This window comes from Oreochromis aureus, linkage group 17 (assembly GCF_013358895.1).
Source record: "Oreochromis aureus strain Israel breed Guangdong linkage group 17, ZZ_aureus, whole genome shotgun sequence".
Classification (NCBI taxonomy): domain Eukaryota; kingdom Metazoa; phylum Chordata; class Actinopteri; order Cichliformes; family Cichlidae; genus Oreochromis; species Oreochromis aureus.
The window spans coordinates 664633-684594 of record NC_052958.1 but is presented as its reverse complement, the minus strand read 5'-3'; the positions used below and the strand labels follow the sequence as shown (position 1 = coordinate 684594).

At 42.0% G+C, this 19962-nt stretch overlaps 1 protein-coding gene and 1 long non-coding RNA gene across 4 annotated transcripts in view; one reads left to right on the top strand and one right to left on the bottom strand.

The window, feature by feature from the left end:
- The window catches only part of lmo3 (LIM domain only 3), a 55619-nt gene extending 50558 nt beyond the window's left edge, over nucleotides 1-5061 (top strand). For all 3 annotated transcript variants that reach the window (XM_039600626.1, XM_039600625.1, XM_031754984.2), the window contains one exon: nucleotides 3487-5061. In XM_039600626.1, the coding sequence (XP_039456560.1) occupies nucleotides 3487-3592 (106 nt within the window). In that variant the 3' untranslated portion in view covers nucleotides 3593-5061. The remainder of the gene's footprint in view (nucleotides 1-3486) is intronic.
- Nucleotides 5062-13310: 8249 nt separating this feature from the next.
- Nucleotides 13311-15351, bottom strand: LOC120434076. Its single transcript, XR_005608933.1, has 2 exons — nucleotides 15288-15351; nucleotides 13311-13494 (listed from the first exon to the last, which is right to left on the bottom strand). It is a non-coding gene; the product is annotated as an uncharacterized LOC120434076 (long non-coding RNA).
- Nucleotides 15352-19962: the final 4611 nt, after the last annotated feature.

Genomic DNA, 19962 nt, shown 5'->3' with positions numbered 1-19962 from the left:
GGACAATAACGGACTATAAAGCACCAACAACCGGTTTGACGAACGCGAACGGGACTCTGGCAGACGAGCTGAACACTTTCTATGCTCGCTTCGAGGCTGCAGCTAAGGACTACAACGATGCTAGCGCTTAGCGGCGCTAACGGCTGCAGACAGGAAGATACTGCCAACACCGAAACGTGCTCGTCATCTCTGAGCATGACGTGAGGAGAGCCTTCAAGAGAGTGAACACCAGGAAAGCAGCAGGACCAGACGGCATCCCAGGTCGTATCCTCAGGGACTGCGCATACCAGCTAGCACCTGTGTTCACTGAGATATTCAACATCTCTTTATCTCAGTCGGTGATCCCCACATGCTTCAAGGAGTCCATCATTGTTCCTGTCCCGAAGAAACCCCACCCTGCTTCTCTCAATGACTATCGCCTGTAGCCCTCACCTCAGTAGTGATGAAGTGCTTTGAACGCCTGGTCAGAGACTTCATCATTTCTTCACTACCAGACACACTGGACACACTACAGTTCGCATCCGTCCAAATCGCTCCACAGACGATGCCATCTCTCATCTCCTCCACACATCACTCACTCACCTGGACACTAGAAGGGGAATTATGTTAAAATGCTCTTCATCGACTACAGCTCTGCATTTAATACCATAATCCCTCCACACTCACCACCAAACTGGAGCACCTGGGACTCAGCTCATCTATGTGTCAGTGGATCTCCAACTTCCTAACTGGCAGACCACGGGCAGTAAGGATGGGCGGACATGTCTCAGCCTCCATCACTCTCAGCACTGGAGCCCCCCAGGGGTGTGTTCTGAGCCCCCTGCTGTACTCTTTGTACATATGACTGTGTGGCCACTACCAGCTCCACCACCATCATCAAGTTTGCTGACGACACCGTCGTGGTGGGCCTTATCTCTGATAACAACGAGACGGCCTACTTGAAGGAGGTTAGGAATCTGGAGACCTGGTGCCAGAGGAACAACCTCCTTCTAAACGTCAGTAAAACAAAGGAGTTGATAGTGGACTTCAGTACTAAGCAGGAGAGGAACTACCAGACCCCTGTCATCAACGAGTGCCCAGTGGAGAGAGTGGACAGCTTCAAATACCTCGGAGTTCACATCACGCAGGACCTGTCATGGTCCTGTCACATCAACACCATAGTGAAAAAGGCCCGACAGCGTCTCTACCACCTCAGACGCTTGAGAGACTTCCGACTGCCCTCCAAGGTGCTCAGGAACTTTTACACGTGCACCATAGAGAGCATCCTGACGGGAAACATCTTAACCTGGTTCGGGAACAGCACCATGCAGGACAGACGAGCTCTACAGAGGGTTGTGCGATCAGCTGAGCGCACCATCCGCTCCGAGCTCCCTGACCTGCACTCAATCTACAGCAGGCGGTGCTGGGCCAAGGCCAGGAAGATCGTGAAGGACCTCAGCCATCCCAACAACGGACTGTTCTCTCTGTTGAGGTCAGGAAAGCGATTCCGCTCCCTGAAGACCAACACAGAGAGACTGAGGAGGAGCTTCTTCCCGCAGGCGATACGGTCTCTCAATCATCACACCACCACATAGAACGGACCCACATATATGGTTCTTACACACACACACTGGACAGTCTGGACTTTGTTTACACTTAATCACTTTAAGCATATTTGCACTGCACAAGACACCTACAATGTGGTTTGCACAACACTGGACATTATATTTCTCCATTTCCATTTAATACTTGTAAAATGCTGCTGTTATTGTATATATATTTATATTTCTTCATACATTCTTATATATTTCTATACTGTGTATTGTGTATTTTGCTGTACAGTTATTTTATTTTAAACTTTAATTCATATATATTTTATCTTATTCCTTCCCAGCTAAATTTACCCTTCATTCTAATTTGTGTTGTACAGTTATTTTATTTTCAACAAATTCATATATATATTTTATTTTATTCCTTCCTAGTTAAATTTACCCTTTTTAATTTTCATATTTATTTCCTGTCTTATTCATAGCCCTTTCTTTTTTCCTTAGGTCACGAGCAGTTGTGTAAGCATTTCACTGCATATCGTACTGTGTATGACTGTGTATGTGACAAATAAAAATTTGAATTTGAATTTGAATTTGAAAATGAAGCTACTCACGCAGAGAAGAACGGCTGCTGCTGCCATCATCATCCGTCATCATTTCTGCTACGCTGACAGGGCTAGGGGCCAGGACTCTCTATTGGGGGGATGTTGCTAACTCCGGGTCCGATAACAGGCACCACACCCGCAGTAGATGTGCAGTGTGAGGTCTCACAGCAAGCTATCAAACACGGCGCATTTCTCGGCTTTAAAAAAAACGCTATGCGTCGCCAGGTGTTTCATCAGATTTGAGGTGTTACCTCCTTTGACAGTATCACAGTATCAGCTTAAAGCACTTGTTGCAGGCTGCTGAGTTTGCATCTTTTGCTGTGAAGTACAGCCAGACTTTTGATCGCTTCGCCTTGGGCATTTTTAATCTGTAGCTCTGCTCTAAAAGAACGTACGTACCTGGCCCCGCCTACTATCCTCGGAAACGTAAAATGATTGGCTAGAATTGGCTCAGGGGAAAAAAAAGCACCGAAATGTGCGCTGCTTTTCGGTCTGGTTACTACCGTTTATGTCAGCACCGGTGCCACACCGGTACCCATCCCTACTGTTACCCCTCAGTGGTCATCTCGTCACCCAGTTGTAGTTGTTTCTTTTGATCCAGCACGAGTTTTTGTGCTCGTACAGTGTGTTTGAATCATTGTCACTTGTCCCAAGTGGATGTAAGAAATTATGCTCTGAATCTGCGATGTAGCCCTGAATAACTCCTGCATACAGGTGGGTCATGTCAGATACCTGAGCTCCACTCACTGTGTGGAGGTCCCAGCAATGAACTCAGCAGTCTTAACACTAAAGGAAGTCAGAGGCTCACTGCCCCCCCCATCCCCCATCCCACATCCCAGCTCCACTTCCCCCCTGGTAAAGACAGGCACTGCTGCTTGCTGACTTTGGTGAGCCTGCACACTGAGGGAGATAAGCAGCTCTCAGGACAATACAACAAAACGTCCTGCTCTTACATGTTCATCATAACCTTCACTGCCCTCTCCACAACAAGACATAGGAAGGTGGGGCTGCCTGGGTCAGTGGGGTTTTGTTTCTCCTGCAAGGGAAAAGGAACCCTGGCCTGAAACACAGATAATTTACTTAGGATACACTAAACACTCCATTAGTAAATATACACACATGCATACACATAAACACTCCACACACTCAAACCAGCCCCTGCATCATCCCCAACAATAATCCCAACACTGCAGTTAAAAGGACAGTGTTGGGATTATTGTAGTTAGGGTGAAGCGTTTGTTGTCAGGAAGCTTGGCCTGCTAGTTTAAAGCCTCGCATTAATGAAATTCATACTTTGGTGAAACTTTGATACTCTTATGTAAACGTTCTCCTTCTTTTCTCTTTGTGTGTGGCAGGTTTTGTGTTGGAGACAAGTTCTTCCTGAAGAACAACATGATTCTGTGCCAGACAGACTATGAAGAGGGGCTAATGAAGGAGGGCTATGCTCCCCAGGTCCGCTGACCTTCACAGGCCAACATGGAAGAAGAGGAAGAGTGGGAGGAACTCCAGAAAGAGTGCTAATGCCTTCCTGTCCATGTTCCCCACATGTACATAAGAAAGACTCCCTGAGAGGGAACACACACTGTTGTACAGAACAGCCATAAAGACGACGTGGCAGGGAAAAGCCCTGGAAGCCTACAACAAACGTTATCATATGAAAAACATTTTTGGATTTTTCTTTGTTCGCAAACGGTGGATGCTGCCTTTTCCCACCCAACCAACAAATACTGGCCTGAAAGGGAATTTTTAACCAACAGCTGGCATTGGTTGCTCTTTTAAAAAAGACTAGTCCCACCCACCGTCGCACCCAACTGCACTGCACAGTCTGTGATTGAATCTGAACTAGACTGGGATATTGTCAATCACTAAAACTGTGTGCTAAAGAACTGAGTATAAAAGTATAAAATCCATCCAGTTTGCCTCAAGTGTGGCAAAATAATACTTTTGGGAGTGTGTGTGTGCGTGTCGGTCCATGTACATCCTTTCAGGCTAAAGACTTCTGTCATACGTCCTTCAAGGCTTTGCATGGTTCAGGTGATCCTTTCAGAAACGTGAAATTCCACACCTGACAAACAAAAGTGAGAAACACTTAACTTTATGCTGTAGGACCATGCAGCATTAACATAGACAGCAAAAGGGAATATATGTCAGACTTAACCAGGGTAAAAATGGAAGTTAATTGTGGACTTGATATTGGACATTTTGGATAAGGTAGACAAACATCCAGCTCCTGAAGTTGCCTCATGTCTGGATGTGTAAATAAGCAACTGTTTGCTAACACCTCAGTCAAATGATTCATTGGGGAATAGTACAGTATGTCAGCTCCTTCTGCAGCCCACAAGTGTGTAAAAAAACTCTATAAGAAAAACTTTAAGTGTAATAGGACAGACTTAACACCTATAAGTGTGAGATATTTCCATGGTTTGACAAGAGTTCCTAAAATGCAGTATTTTCAGTATTTTGGACTGGGACTCTGCCACTATGATTCTGTGATGGGTTGGTATGTTGTTTTAGGTGGGGATGGTCTTTCTTTTATTAAAAACCTCCAGTCAAAGTGAAATACTCATGGACACCGAGAATATTTAAGTGGTTTGTAGAATTTTGAACATGGATAGTTTCAGTCATTTGCACTCACACATGGCCACAACGCCTTCCTCCCACAGTGGGAAGTTTTCCTCGTCAGCTGAGAGGAAAACATCTCATCTTTCTGTATGAGCCCCATCTGAGCTCGTGGCACCATTTCTTAGCAGGACAACAGGAAGAAGCTTCTCTAATCTGTAAATTGTGGATGTACATTCATTTCTGCTTGCTTGTACAATGATTTCTTTTTATGTGTCATCCAGCATGAGAATCTTATTTTTAGGACAATGCTTGTAAATACTATAATTGTAATAATTTTAAACACAAATGTAATAAAGTTTTATTGTCTAACCAGTGGTTATGGTGTCTTTCTACTCTTTCCTATTGATTTGACTGTTGATTTACAAATACATTACAAATATATTTGCTACATTTTACAGTGTTTGCTGAAGCAATGAGGGTTAAGTATCACAGCCAAAGACGCAGCTTTAGTTGTAAAGCAGCCTCAGGAGCAAAGCTGTTCTCTGTCCCATGTTACAGCTTATGAGATATGAGTCATCAAAAGTGCAGTTATTAGTTTCTTTGCTCTTTCTGATGTGCTGATGAAACGGAGGTCACATAACCTAAGAGCAGAGAGCTTTGGTTGACAGTTAAATATTTCCACTGATGAGTTTTTGTTTTGTTTTTGTCAAATCTTTCTATTTTGATCCTGTTTCATGGAGCAAAAGAAAAAACAAAGCTTCTTTTACATGTTACTGTTGCAGTTCTCAACAACAGTGACAGCTGTTTCCACGTAAGGTTTTTCAGTTAATTACCTGGATTTCAATTTAGGATAATCTGGAAAGGTAAATTATTTGAGGTAAAGTTAGACTTCACAGATGTTTCCATGACTTTACAGTTAAGCCAGCTGAATCTCACAAAGAGAGAGAAAATCTTTTTATTTTAAAGTGTGGCACCAATAAGAATAATTCTCAATACTGACACATAGATGCTCTTATCAACACATCTGAAGTCAGATGTTAAGCCCTGAATCTTGATGCTGATTATTATTGGACTGTCTATGTTGTTTGTCTTGGTGATGATGAAGAGGAACACAGTGATGGTCTGTACCATTCAAATGTTGATGAATGCTGTTTTTGTGATTTTGTATATTTTCCTAAATGTCAGACAAGGTGTCATATCTTTTATTAACTCAGGAAAGGTTTGGTGTGGAGTTCTATAATCATCATTATAACTAAAAACATTTAAAACCACAATTAAACCACCAATCACCACTTACCAACAGCAACACAACTTAAGGAAAGTGTAACCACTAACACAGTGAAACATGCACTTTCTTTGTGGGTGGATATAACCCCTTGGTTAACCTTGATAAAGTCACTTGTGTCTTTTGCATATTTTTGAAAATTTTACCTTTTTTCCAGTAAAGGTTTGGATTAAACTAAATAAAATAAACTAAAATTATTTGCAAATAGTTTTAAACCTAAAGACAACATATACATATTAGAGCACAATTAAAACTGTTGTTTTTACAACAGTGTCTGCTAAGTGAGGAGCAGTGTTGGTCAAGTTACTTGAAAAAAGTAATCAGTTACTAATTACTGATTACTTCCCCCAAAAAGTAATCCCGTTACTTTACTGATTACTTATATTCAAAAGTAATTAATTTTGCAATAGTAATCCCTTACATTACTCGTTACTTGAAAAAAGTAATCAGATTACAGTAACGCGTTACTGCCCATCTCTGGTGAGGAGTTGAGTTGTTGCAGTTTAAAAACAAATGTATTAGTGTTTGAAGATAAAGAAATAAAAAATAGTTAATACTTGATTAATGTACCATAAGACATGATGCTGTTATCAAATTCATTTTTAAAGCAGCATTTTTTTTTAAGTAAAATTTCTCGACTGATGTGTTGTCTGTTGTTCTGTTATTTACATTTTAGGTAGCATCCATTCTTTTTTTGAACACTTAGTTTTACTCAAGAGAAGGCTGAGCTGTGAAACACAACATAGTCAGACTGTCTTTTCTAATCACAATGTAAGACGCTCGCTCCTCAGTGGGATCTGCACTGCCCTCCCTCCACCTGAAGACATGTAACCTTGAGAGTAGTAGAAACATGTCCTTGACATTTTCACTGACCTTACAAAGCATAAAGAAAAACTACGATGCAGAACCCTTCACTCATGTGCGTTAACAGCTATTAAGAACCTTCAAAAACATATTAGCTCCAAGCCTGCATGTTGTTAGCATCTTCATCCATGTTTTACAGCTGACCCTCGGTGTGTGGATAGCCCTGCTCCCTTTGCCAAATGGCTGCAGGGGCAAAAATAATGATCTTTACAGACATACCAACGCTATCTGGAACAGATAACACAGGTTTAATGGCTCCTTATCCTTTGGCCCTTACATTGTGATAGGCATACTGGAAAATATCTCCCAGTTGTTGGATCATTAGCTCTTTATTGTAGGCATAATGCACTGTTGATTTTTGTGTGGGATTTGAGTTTTCTAGCGAAAGTGTAGCTCTGCTGTCAGTAGCAAAGGACAACAAAATGCAGAATCAGTAGGTCACAAAACACAACACAACGTCTGCTTCGTAGAAAGAAAAGACAAACATAAAACTGATTTTTTGTATCCAAGTCGTATCTATCTGATTTCTGCTGTTAAAGAAGTATCTCAGATCCTAATCTCAAACTAACTGTGGAGACATTACATCTGTGCTTATTATTTCTGTATAAGCAAACTTTTGCACTATTTACTACCATTCAAAATCAGTTTGGGACCTGTACTCACAAGAAGTTTAACAACAGCAATATACAGTGTGTGTGTGTGTGTGTGTGTGTGTGTGTGTGTGTGTGTGTGTGTGTGTGTGTGTGTGTGTGTGTGTGTGTGTGTTCAGGGAAAGCATTAGGCAAGTTATCACTGTCAGTAGCTTCAATGCAATGAGGATACATAGAAACAAACAGTGAAAGCAGGACTGTGCAGACTTTCAGCCTCTTTGGTCTCAGGGTCTTTCTTTTGATGTAGCAGGGTAACTTCTACCAGATGTCCATTTAGGCCCCAGCCTGCCAATTCAACCATGAACGGAAAATTACAGCAAGCCACCTTGCGCGCACACACACACACACACACACACACACACACACACACACTATTCTTCAAAGTGGCCTGATGATGATGGTTAAAATGGACGAATCATTCCTGAAGTCTTAAAGCTGAGAGTAAGATTTCAATTATTTGAACCAAATATCAAATAATACCCATCAACAGACTTCACACTGTTCAAAATGCAGGAGCAGGACTTCTCCATATATTACACCAGTTTAATGACTCTACACTGGTTGTCCATCTATTTTAGAGTTGATTTTAGGATTTTACTTCTTACTTTTAAGCTCTTGAGGTCCTGGCAGCAGAATATACAGCTCAGCATGTATCAAAAGAATAATCTGGTTTCAAAGTCTTTGAATTCTACAGTTGTTCACTGATAATGACATTGAAAACACCTACTGTGTTTTCTTTCTTTTTTTTTTCTTTTTTTGAGATTTCTTTTAAATTTAATCGCTTTACACAAATCATGGTCACAATACAAAATGAAAACGTTGCGATTATACATTTAAAAAAAAGAAAAGAAAGAACCCCCACACACACACACACACACACACACACACACACACACACACACACACACACACACACACACACACACACACACACACACACACCTGAGGCTCATGTAAAGAGAAACAGAACAAAACAAAACAAAACAAACAAAAAATGTACGTCACACATCTAGAAAATACGTTTATATATAGTCAATAAATGGGTTCCAAGTCGCAGAGAATTTTTGTTGTGATGAGAGAACTCTGTATCTAAGTTTTTCCAGTGGTAAAAAGAAAAGCACCTCCTTTAATCATTGTATATATGAAGGAGCCTTATCAGACTTCCAGTGGAATAGAATGAGTCTACAGGCAAGCGATGTAGCAAATGCTATAGTATTTTCCTGAGATTTACTAATTTCGTATTGAGGTGGCAATGCAGAAATCAAGCACTAAATTCTGCACACTGATGTGAGATAATACATTTCCCCAGTAATTATCCAGGGTTAAGACAAGACCACATCATGTGACCCTCATTTGCCGGATTATGTCCACACCTGGGACAGGCAGGATCGGCTTCTGGGAAAAATTTTGAAACTGAATTAAACCATGGCGAATGCAAAGGGAGGAAGTATGTATATGATTCAAGCAAGATCTCCACTCATCATCAGATAAATCCACGCCAATGTCTTTTTCCCATTAATTTTTAGTTTTTTCCCAAGTAATAGGCCTTAAGCTCTGTATCAGTTTGTATATGACGGAGATTCGCCTTTTGCCAAAAGGATCCATTTCCAAAATAGCATCCACTTGATTTTTCGGAGGTAGGGTAAGGGAATGAAGGAAACAATGTTTTTGCAAAACTTCGTATTTGCAGATATCTAAACATATGTGAGGTTGGTATATTGTAATCTCTCATCAAAGCGTCAAAGGTGTTAAAAGTTTCTGCTGAAAATAAATTGTAAAAAAAACTTCGAACCATTATTATGCCAAATTTGGAATGCTTAACTGAAATGGATGGCAAGAAAAGGGTTAAAAGCAACAGGGAAAAAATTACTAACCTGTTGCAAACAGAAGTGCCTTCTGAATTGAAGCCATATTCTAATAGATGTTCTTACAATTGGATTTGTTATTTTCTTTTTGATTTAGAGCTAGGGATGAGGTTAAGAGGGGAAGTGGATTAGACATCAGTTCCATTTTTACCCAAGCCTCACCCTCGCTATTCTCAGCCGCCCAGTAATAAAAGATAAAATTTGGCAACCCTAGCCCACCAGCCTGTTTTGGTACTTCCAAATATGTTTTTTCCATTCTGGGATTTGAATTTTTCCAAATAAATGTTGCTATTAATCTGTTTAAATCTTTGAAAATTTATTTGGTTATGAAAACAGGAATCATTTGGAAAACATAGAGAAATTTTGGTAAGACCGCCATTTTAACTATATTTATTCTGCCTGCTGTGAGATTATTCTGTTATCATATGTTACCTTATATATGTAATCAAAGTAGTTGAATTATGATACTGCTGTAGATCATATTATACCCCTTAATATAGAGTGTGTGATCAGTATGTAGTTTTAGTTTGCATTATACTTCTGACTTAAAAGAGTGTGAAAATCATTAGACCTATTTGATTGACCTGTATTACTCGACACTGTTGAATGTGTTACACTGTTTCTTGCCATTTCATACTGCTGAATCATGAAGAGAATGTTGTGTGCAGAAGACCTTGTGCCGATAATAGAAGAGAAAAGACCACATTCCATACCCCCACCTTTACAGAGAGCAGAAAGACAGGGAGCCGAGGTCATAACTTAGGCGCCGTAAGAGAGAAAACATGTGAATGTTTAGGCTTTTTATGACTAGGTGGGGGCTACTAGGGGCTATAAAAGGCTGAGTAACCCGTCACCATTTTGAGACTTGCTGTGACCCTCTGCAGGCAGGTCTCCCCATCATGATGGTTCTTATGCTCTTAAGTGTTGAATTATATGGAAATAAAATATTGTTGATTGAGCATTTATACACCGAGTATTGTCCTTCCTTCAGCCCAAAGATTCAAAGAATTGGGAGATTTTAACACTGCTAATGAGATTGGAAGTGTTGCCCATTTTTTAAAATCTTGTGATGTTTGTTTTAACAAAGTGTCAAAATTATGAATCTGCAACTCCATTATTGTGCGGGTTATATTTGTTCCCAAATATTTAAACATTTCTTTTTCTAATTTAAAGGGGAAGGCAGAGAAGTCTTTCTCTTTGTTATTAATAGGGAACATCTGCATAAGTCATCTGCATACAATGATACTTTGCGCATTGTCCCGCCCCTAGAGATTCCGGCAACCTGACTGTCCTCCCTAAGAGCGATAGCTAAAGGCTCGATTACTAAGTTGAAAAGATAGGGAGATAAACTACAGCCTTGCCTGCAGCATCTACTAAGCTGAAAAAAGTCAGAAGTTACATTGTTTGTCCTCACTGCCGCAACCAGAGAGGAAGGCAGTATTTTAATCCATTTTTGAAACAATGATCCAAATTCAAATTTATTTAGGGCCGCATGAAGATATGTCCATTCTATATGGTCGAAGGCCTTTTCTGCGTCAAGAGAAATTATTATTTTCTGACTTTTCTTTTGGCTCTGATGCATATAGGATATTAAGTAGGCGGCGCATATTATAAAATGACTGTCACCCTGGTATAAAGTCGGTTTGATCATGATTGATCATTTTTAGCAGTATAAGATCGATTTGATTAGCTAAGATTTTTGTGAGAATTTTGTAATCACAATTTAAGAGGCTCACCGGTCTGTAGGAGCTGCATTGTGTTAGGATGCCTGGGTCGCTGACCCAGAGTTTTGAGTTTATTATATTATTTATCATTTCTAGTCTTTGGTTTCTTTGTTAGAGTTCTTATGGTTTACGTCTCTGTTCCCTCTGTTGCAGTGCCTGCCTGTGAGTCTGTCTTTAAGTTCAGTCTGTGTTATGTTTCCTGTTTTACTTTGGAGGTGCGTGTCTTATGTTAATGTATCTGGTTTTGCTTCCCCTGTCTCGTTAGGCCTGATTTGCCCCAGCTGTGTTTCCCTCCTGTTGCCCATTCCCTGATTGCTCCCTCTGTGTATTTAAGCCCTGTGTTTCAGTTTGTCCGTGTTGTGATCTACCCTTATCCACCCGCATTTATGCTGTGTGTTCTGGCTGTGTTTATTGTTTGTATTTTGGAAGTTTGTTACTTTGAGTTCAGCATTAAAGCTGTTTTGAGTTCACGTTTGTCTCTGGAGTCTGCACTTTGGGTCCTTTTCCTGCCTGCACACAGCCGTCACATAACACATTGTGAGGGATCCTTACCCTTTGTACCCTCTGTGCTGTACAAAGGGTACAACACAGAAATGATGGCTTGTTTCATAGTATCTGGTAGTGATGGGTCTGTCTAGCACAAACCCCTCACTGGAACGAGACAATTCTACTACAACAGCAAAAAGCATTGGACACCAAGCAGAGCTCTATGATCTCGTGCACGAGGGAGAGAACTGTGACGAGCGCCGTTCCTTCGCTTGACCCCAGTTGCTCTCGTCTGCTCCCTCGTAACACTGCTCTTTATTGAGGTTACATGAATATGCATAAGTTCATTAACATATGACGTTTTACATAGGCATACATGTGAAAGAATACCTTGTCCGTGTGTCGTGTAGGTGTGGGGGGGGGTCAAGATGTGACCCTGTGAAGACTCCCCACACCTGCTGGAGCCAGGGAGTCCAGCAGTTCACTTAAACAAAAGGCTCTTACACTCAAACAGATATACGTGTGTTTGCTATACCATATATCAGCAGGAGAAGATACGACCTCTCTTGACCCTAGGAGGCGTGTGATCTATGCCAGAACACTCTGAAGAGGAGTGAACGCACTCCCCTCTTCACGCTACACAGAATTGTTACAGACCTCCCAGGATGAGACATTCTTTCAATCTACAAACGATTATATACTTCTAAGCATAAATGAAAATAAATAATAAAACATAAACCCAACAGGTAGTTTCTCTTGAAAGAATATTTCCTCTATACAACTTTGAGTATTGGTGCTAGTTTGTCTATAAACATTTTATATAATTTAATAGGGAAACCATCAGGTCCCGGTGCCTTGTTACTTTATTGATTTAATTGCTTCAACAATTTCACCAATGGTTATCTCTCTATCAATTTCTGTTCTGTCATTTACGGATATTTGTGGAATCGGTAATCTATCAGGCATTTCAGCAACGTTTTTTTATATCAAGCGGATCTGAAGTGTAAAGGTTGGACTAGAACATTTTAAACTGGTCATTAATCATTTTCGGATCGGACATCTTTTCTCCAGAGGTTTCACAGATTTCAGAAATCGTGTTAACTGATATGGATTACTTAATTTGATGTGCCAAGAGTTTTCCGGCTCTCTCCCCATGTTCAGAACTTTTGCCTTGATTTGAAAAATAAACGCTCTGTTTGCTGAATGGACAGGATTTTGTGTTCTGAGTTTAGTAATACTTTACACCTACTGTGTTTTCAATCATTAAACAGGAGATTTATGAGTTTGCATGAGTTTAACACAGTTGCCAGTAGGTAGCATAACGACATCAGTGGCTGCCGTGACTCCAGACATGCTTGGAAAAACTATGGGACAACTGTTGTGTGGACATTTGCTTTGCATCCAGAGGGGCAAATATTGATTACCTGGGAACATTGTAAGTTTTGTAGTCGATGTACAAGATCAGGTCGACCACCTGATCTTGTACATCAGACCAGAAGCTGACAGAACAAGAAACGAGGTACAGCACTGTGGAAAAGGAGCATCATGCAATCCAGCGGGCGTCATTTCCCTTCGCTGTTACCTCCTGGGACGCTCATTCACGCTCTGCTCAGACCATGCCCTGCTACAATGGCTCCACCACATGACGGATGCCAATGCTCAGGTCACCTGGTGGTATCTGGCTTTGCAGCCATTTAAGTTCAAGGTGATCCCTAGGCTGGGGGTGCAGATGGTCGTGGCTGATTTTTTTTTTTTTTTTTTTTTCTCTCTCGCTCACAGGGGTGTGTGTGGCGGGGGTGTGGTGTTTGGCTCCACTGCAGCGGAGGGGTGGTGCAGCAGGCTTGAAGGGTAGTGCCATGGAGGCTGAGGTCTAGGTGGAGGTAATCAGGCTGATGAACTCTTTTCCCTTTTTAGTGATGCCGGGAACCTGAGTGGGGAGAGTGGATTCAGCGGAAAACTGATCAGTCCTGGGAAAACGTCAGTGCCAATATATGAAACATTTTGTGCAAATTAAATAAACTCAGAGGAAACAGTTGCCGCCCGAACACTGTGTGGGGTCCAGATCATATTGTCCATCAAAGACTTCCTATTCACCAAGACTGAACGCGGTTTTCACAACATCAAGCCGTGGATCGACCAAAGACCTGAATGTCCTACTGAGTGAGGAAAAAAGAGGATTTTCGGGTCTGGGAACAAAGACGAGTTGAAAAGGATACAGCATGAACTGAAACAAAGGCTGAGAAGGTGTAAAGATCATAGTGTAGCAGGTTAAAAATGACAGCTGAATTTAATCTAGTTGCATCAATTTGTGGGTGCATCAGGTGCATCAGGTGCAATTTGTGGGTGCCAACCCTCCTGATTTTTCAGGGAGAATCCCGAATTTCAGTGCCCCTCCCGAAAATCTCCTGGAGCCACCATTCTCCGGAATTTCTCCTGATTTTCACCCGGACAACAAATTTGAAAAACCATATCCCAGATTGGCCCAGCCAGTTCCACTTTCCAACAATGGCTACTACTACTGCAGCTACTTAGTTTTAATATTACTCTTATTATTCTTTCTGGGTCGCAAAATAAACTTTTAACATATTTTCAGGCGAGAATGTAGCTGTGTAAACTTCAAATATCTGAGCCGGCGAGAACAGCAAACTCCCGGCACATCGTTTTCAAACCCCCGCGGTCTTTCGCTACTCAGGTTAAACATGATATATAAGTCACTTAAATAACTTATTAAACATGTTATTGTTTGGCTTTTTTCAGTGTTTTATTTGTTCGTGAGTAAATCGGTTCGGCTGAGATTAAAGAGATTAGATTAAATTTAACTTTATTAATCCCTCGGGTGGGTTCCTCCGGGGTTTTCACACAGCTGAATAAACGTCAAACAGAAAACTGATTAAACAGAAGTGTGAGATGGTCGAGAATCTACGCCAGCGTCCGGTTATATTTTAGATAGCAAGGAGCAGACGGCTGAGTTTCACTTTCCCGAGAGAGCTCGTGACGTCATTCTGAAGGCTAGACCCTCACAGTCACTCACTTGCGGCCTACCCGGCTTTTGGAGGACCCAGCCCACTTAGACCGCGAAGGCCCGGTCCGCCGGACAATAATAACTGTGACATTTAACTTATTTTATCCGCTAAATAACAAGCATGGTAAAGATGCATGCCAAAAAGAAGTTGGAGACACCACCCGAATAGCATTAAAGAAGTGTGGAGAGGAATGAAACTGATCACTGGCTTCAATCAAGAGATCAGCAGCGGGGAGGTAGCCTGGAGCCAATGAGCTGAATCGGTTTATCAGCAGGTTCATTACTGGACCTCCTGTTGCCCCTCCTCACACATTGCCAATCTTAACACCTCCTCAGCCACCAAACAATGCACCGCTACATGCTCCTTCCCCCATACATCCACACCCTCCTCACAAATTTCCCTTTTATAAATGACTGTGACGTGAGAGAACTGGAGCGACTACACCAAGGTAAAGCTGCAGGCCTTAATCGCGTCATTTCCAGCTTCCTGAAGTCCTGTGCTGCCCAGCTTTCTCACATCCTGCAGTATCTGAGTCTGCTGCAGGAAAAGGTACCAACACTACGGAAGACATCACATTTAGTGTCACAGAAAGCCGCCCCTTTTGACCTTAATGATTTCAGACCAGTTGCCTTGACTTCACATGTCATGAAGGTGCTGGAGAGACTGGTTCTTACTCGACCCTCTTCAGTTTGCTTACCAGTATCTTTTTGAGGGTGGATGATGCTGTTGCAGTGTGCTGACTCTCGGCTGTGGAGTGGTCTAAATGACAGCAAAACAAAAGGAGATGGTGGTTGAAGACATCATGGGTGAAGAAAGAGTGGACAGCTACAGGTACTTGGGCATGCACCTGAATAATAGACTTGACTGGAGGATGAAGAGTGTTGCTGTGATGCTTTGTAAGGAAGCTCAGATCCTTTAATGTGTGCACCAACATGTTTCCAGCCTGTGGTAGAAAGTGCCATCTATTTTGCTGTTGTCTGCTGGGGGGGGGGGGCAGCATCAGTGCCAGAGATGCCAGCAGGATCAACAAAGTAATCTGCAGGGCTGGAAGCATCATTGGTCAGAATTTGTAGAAAACAGAGACAGAAAACATGTGCTCCATGTCTGTTTAGTGAGAAGAATAAGCATTCAAAGCCTTTTTTGAGTAGCTTGATTGCACTATGTGGATGCATGAAAAATGACTTTTGCCATTCTGCAAGAATTTCTGGAGCCTTTTCCTCTAACCTATGTCTCAAAGAGTTGCTCTCGGGAAACAGTGGGTTATGGCCAAGCTTGTTTTAATATTTGAAATTACTGAGTCTCCAATAAGAAGAGTTCTCATCTGGTTCTGCCAGAGGTTTCTTCCTGTTAAAAGGGAGTTTTTCCTTCCCACTGTTGCCAAAGTGCTTGCTCATAGGGGGTCATATGATTGTTGGGTTTGTCTCTGTATGTATTATTGTAGGGTCTACCTTACAATATAAAGCACCTTGAGGCGACTGTTGTTGGGATTTGGCGCTGTATAAATAAAATTGAATTGAATTTGAATTCTCATCTGCCATTTGTGAAGTCTGGAGGGCTCCAAGATGGTTGGCCTGGAGGTGGAGTACTGAGGACTTTCAGTGGCTGCTCGACGCGGCACCATCCCAGGATCTTAGCCAGAGGAGGACCGACAGCAGGCAGTTGTTGTGGCCAAGTCCAGCTGGCTCAGTGAGCACCTCAGTGTACAATGATTGTGTACGGCCCATTTGGAAAATCCTTTGCCTTGTATAGTGTGTGCTGTGGAGAGCTTTGTATTGCATAAATTGTAAGTTGGGGCTTTTAGTCATTTTGAAGGTGTTTAAACTTACAGTGGGTAAAATAAGTATATAAGGCTGATAAGGTGTTAGGTTTGTAACACTGACCACTTCAGGTGGAAAAGAAGGGAACAGCTTTTTAATCTGCGTTAAATGTTTAATGTTTCTGATGGAGAGCCATGCCCTCTGACTGTGTGGATATGTAGACCAGGGGTGTCCAACTCCAGTCCAGAGAGCTACTGTCCTGCAGCTTTTAGATGCATGCCTACTCCAACACAGGTGAATCAAATGGTTGGATTACCTCTTCAGCAAGGCCTGATAACAAGCCATTCATTTGAATCAGGTGTGTCGGAACAATGATGCGTCTAAAAGCTGCAGGGCAGTAGCTCTCTGGACTGGAGTTGGACACCCCTGATGGAAATAATAAAGTCCATTTGCACATACAGACAGCCACTGTGGTCAGCAGAGTGGAGTGTTGTTCAGTTCAGACAAGTGTTCCAGATGGGTTCCTGGAACAGACACAGTGGAGAGTCTGACATCTGGATGTTAAGATTGTAAAGTTAAAAAGTTCAGAAGGGAAGTCACCATGTTCTCAAAGATTCTGTGATTCCTGCTCCATGAAGGTTGGAGAAACTGGAACAGAGGGGTCTTGAGGAGTGGAGGAAGCCCCTAGGGACTTTGTGGTAAACTGAGAAAGAACTCAGTAGGCAACCAGCTGTCATAAGTGTTTTAAGCTGATGCCCTTAAAGTTGAGGCTTATCAGAGATTCAGTATCTTGACTACATTTGACATGTACCTTTTGACTACAATAAAACTAACATGCTTAATAATTCAATTCAATTCAAAAACATTCAGTAACTACTACTTAAATGAGTACAACATTCACATTTTTCAGTTTAGCAGAACTCCGTATTGTTCACGTTTGTAATCTTTTTTTAATTAAACAAAAGTCAAACATGGAGACATTTGGAGAACTCAACTATGTAACACAAAACTTGAACAGCTTAAATATTCTTCTTGAACTCTCTCATACTGTAGTATCTTTACCTTACAGCAGAGGTTCCCAAAGTGTGGGGCCCGCCCCCTAGGGGGGGCGCAGAGCCATTGCAGGGGGGGCGCGGTATGAAAAGAAAAGGAAAAAAAAAAAGAGCGCTTGGACACTGTGGACAGGTTTTTGACGGGGCTCCCACATAAACACAAAGCAGGAGATGAAGCATCGCCAAATATGTTTCCAAACCAACTTCCTTTCAAGCCAAAGACTAGAAAATATGGTGAAGCATGTCTTCCCTTTGGCTTCACCTGCACAAGTGCCGAGGTAGGTCTCCCCTGCAAAATTAGTTTCCCTGCGTGGGGAGCAGCGCTGGGCTCTCCAAATCACGGACAAACAGTATCCCACATTCTTGATTTTTAGTTCACAAACACTTCTTGTAATAACTAACTACTCCTGACATTTTGGACATGTTAGCTCTTTATGCAGTAAAGTTACAGCGGGATACAAATAATATCAGGCTGATCCTGCCGTAATTTGTTCCCCTGTTCAAATCACGGACAAACAGGATCCCACAGCTGTTTATGTGTTTAAACCCATTTTGCACAGAGAGACATTTTTTGAAAAATGTATTGACAGCAATGTTGAACATTATTACACAGGAAAAAAAAAAACAACGTAAAATAATCACACCGTGACGCCTCTGCCTTTCTAAATGGAGGGACAGTAACTGCGTGTGTAAATGTAAGCGTGTAAAACCTGAAGATAGTCAGATTAACAGTATTTTGTCTCTATCTGCCATTCTGCAATTCATCTCATGTAAACAATAACGTGGCACACAGCGTGACGTGAAAAGAGGCACATACCTTTGACGTTGCGTGACGAACTCTGTAATCCTCGTCCACACGTAAACGCAAAAAAGGAGTTTTAAATAATCTCCATTTTCGGTGAATCGCAACGCCGTTTACGTGTTGACGAAAGGCCCAAACGCATAGAAACAGCTGAGTTTTCAAAAATACCCGTGTAGGTGTGGACGCAGCGTAAAAGAGTTAGTAGTATATTTTATTGTGTTACAGAGTATAGCATGGTGGAAAAGGATGGAGAGAATCCCCCACTAAGCTTTTGGGCTGGCATCACTTTAGATTTTGTTTTGTATTTAATTGCATGCTTTGGTGTTTTTTTGGTGTTTGATGTGAAGTGTGGGCCACACCCATGTGGGAGTGGAGATTCTACTCTAGTCCAGCTGCCAGCTATTTGGAGTTGAGTACAGGGAACAGCTGATTGGGGAGGATTGGAGCCCTTCTCTATAAAGGGGAGAGGAAACAGGAAGTGGGGTTGGTCGTTGTTTTGTTTTTTTTGTGGGGCACTGGTGCAGTAGGGAAGCCTCGGAGACTCCAGGAGGAAGTGTGCACATTTTAAAGGAAAAGATTTTTAACCTGGCCTGGTTTTGCTTTTAAAATAATCTGAGGATGTTGGAGGGAGGACTCATTTTTATTGGGATGTGAGTGGATGTGCTGGGAGGCAGGAAAACAAACACTGGACTGGAGACTCTCTGTGCCCCTGACAAGGAAACTGGACCAGTTTTGGGGAAGTTCTAGCTCCCAGGATGTGATGTGGAGATCCAGCCTCGAACGAAGTCAGGCCTGAAAAGGTGGGTGGCAAGCCTTTTTGAGGAAGATGCAGGATTGTTACGTTTTGGCTGCCTGTTCTTCCAAGTAACCACCTTTCCCCTGTTTGTAACCAGGCTAATAATCCTGACCGCGGTGGCTTCGGGCCTTGGCTTCCTGGCCAGAGTCGTGTCTTCAGCCAGTAGTTTTACCCGGAGAAAGAACAAATAAATCTTGTGTAACCCAGTGCAGTGTGCGTGTGGTGGTGTGTTACTGGTCAATATTAGAGCTACCACTTTCTTGTACGGAGGCCGTTTTGGGCCCTACGTAACAATTGCTACCTGTAATTTATTGCCGTTTACTTGTATTTGCTTAATTGTTTACTAAATGTTTGTGCGGGAGGGCGAACATTTTTCTTGTAAAACAAAGGGGGGCCTGGCAAAAAAAGTTTGGGAACCACTGCCTTACAGTGTAAAGTACCTTCAGGTAACTGTTGTTGTGAATCGGCACTATAAAAAAAATGTAGCGAGATGAACTGATAAAACACGAACATGTAAACACCACATCCTCAAAGCGCCCAATGATTCCCCAACGTCTGAGAAAGATTTTCCAATTGTTGAAATCTTAGAACATCCACAATTGGTGATAAACCTCATCTCTATGATTTCTGCACCCCAAATATGGATGGATGGATGGATGGACGTGACAAAGACAAACGTGGTGAACACAATGTATTTGATAAATTCTTTGAAGTGATGGGTACATTAAGAGTTACATATTCATCTTAGACACTTTCTGTGGTTTATGCCATAAGTGAAAGATGACACAGAGCGCTGGGCAGTTTGTCTCTGGCACTAATCATCACCGCTGTGTCACATGTATCTTAGCAGCCCATTCTTTCATTTGAGGGAACCAGCGGATGAAATATTGAGCTGGAATTTCACCACAGCTCCAACACAGCTTCTGCTAAGGCAGGGTGTCTGACAAGCATAAATTATGTTAATA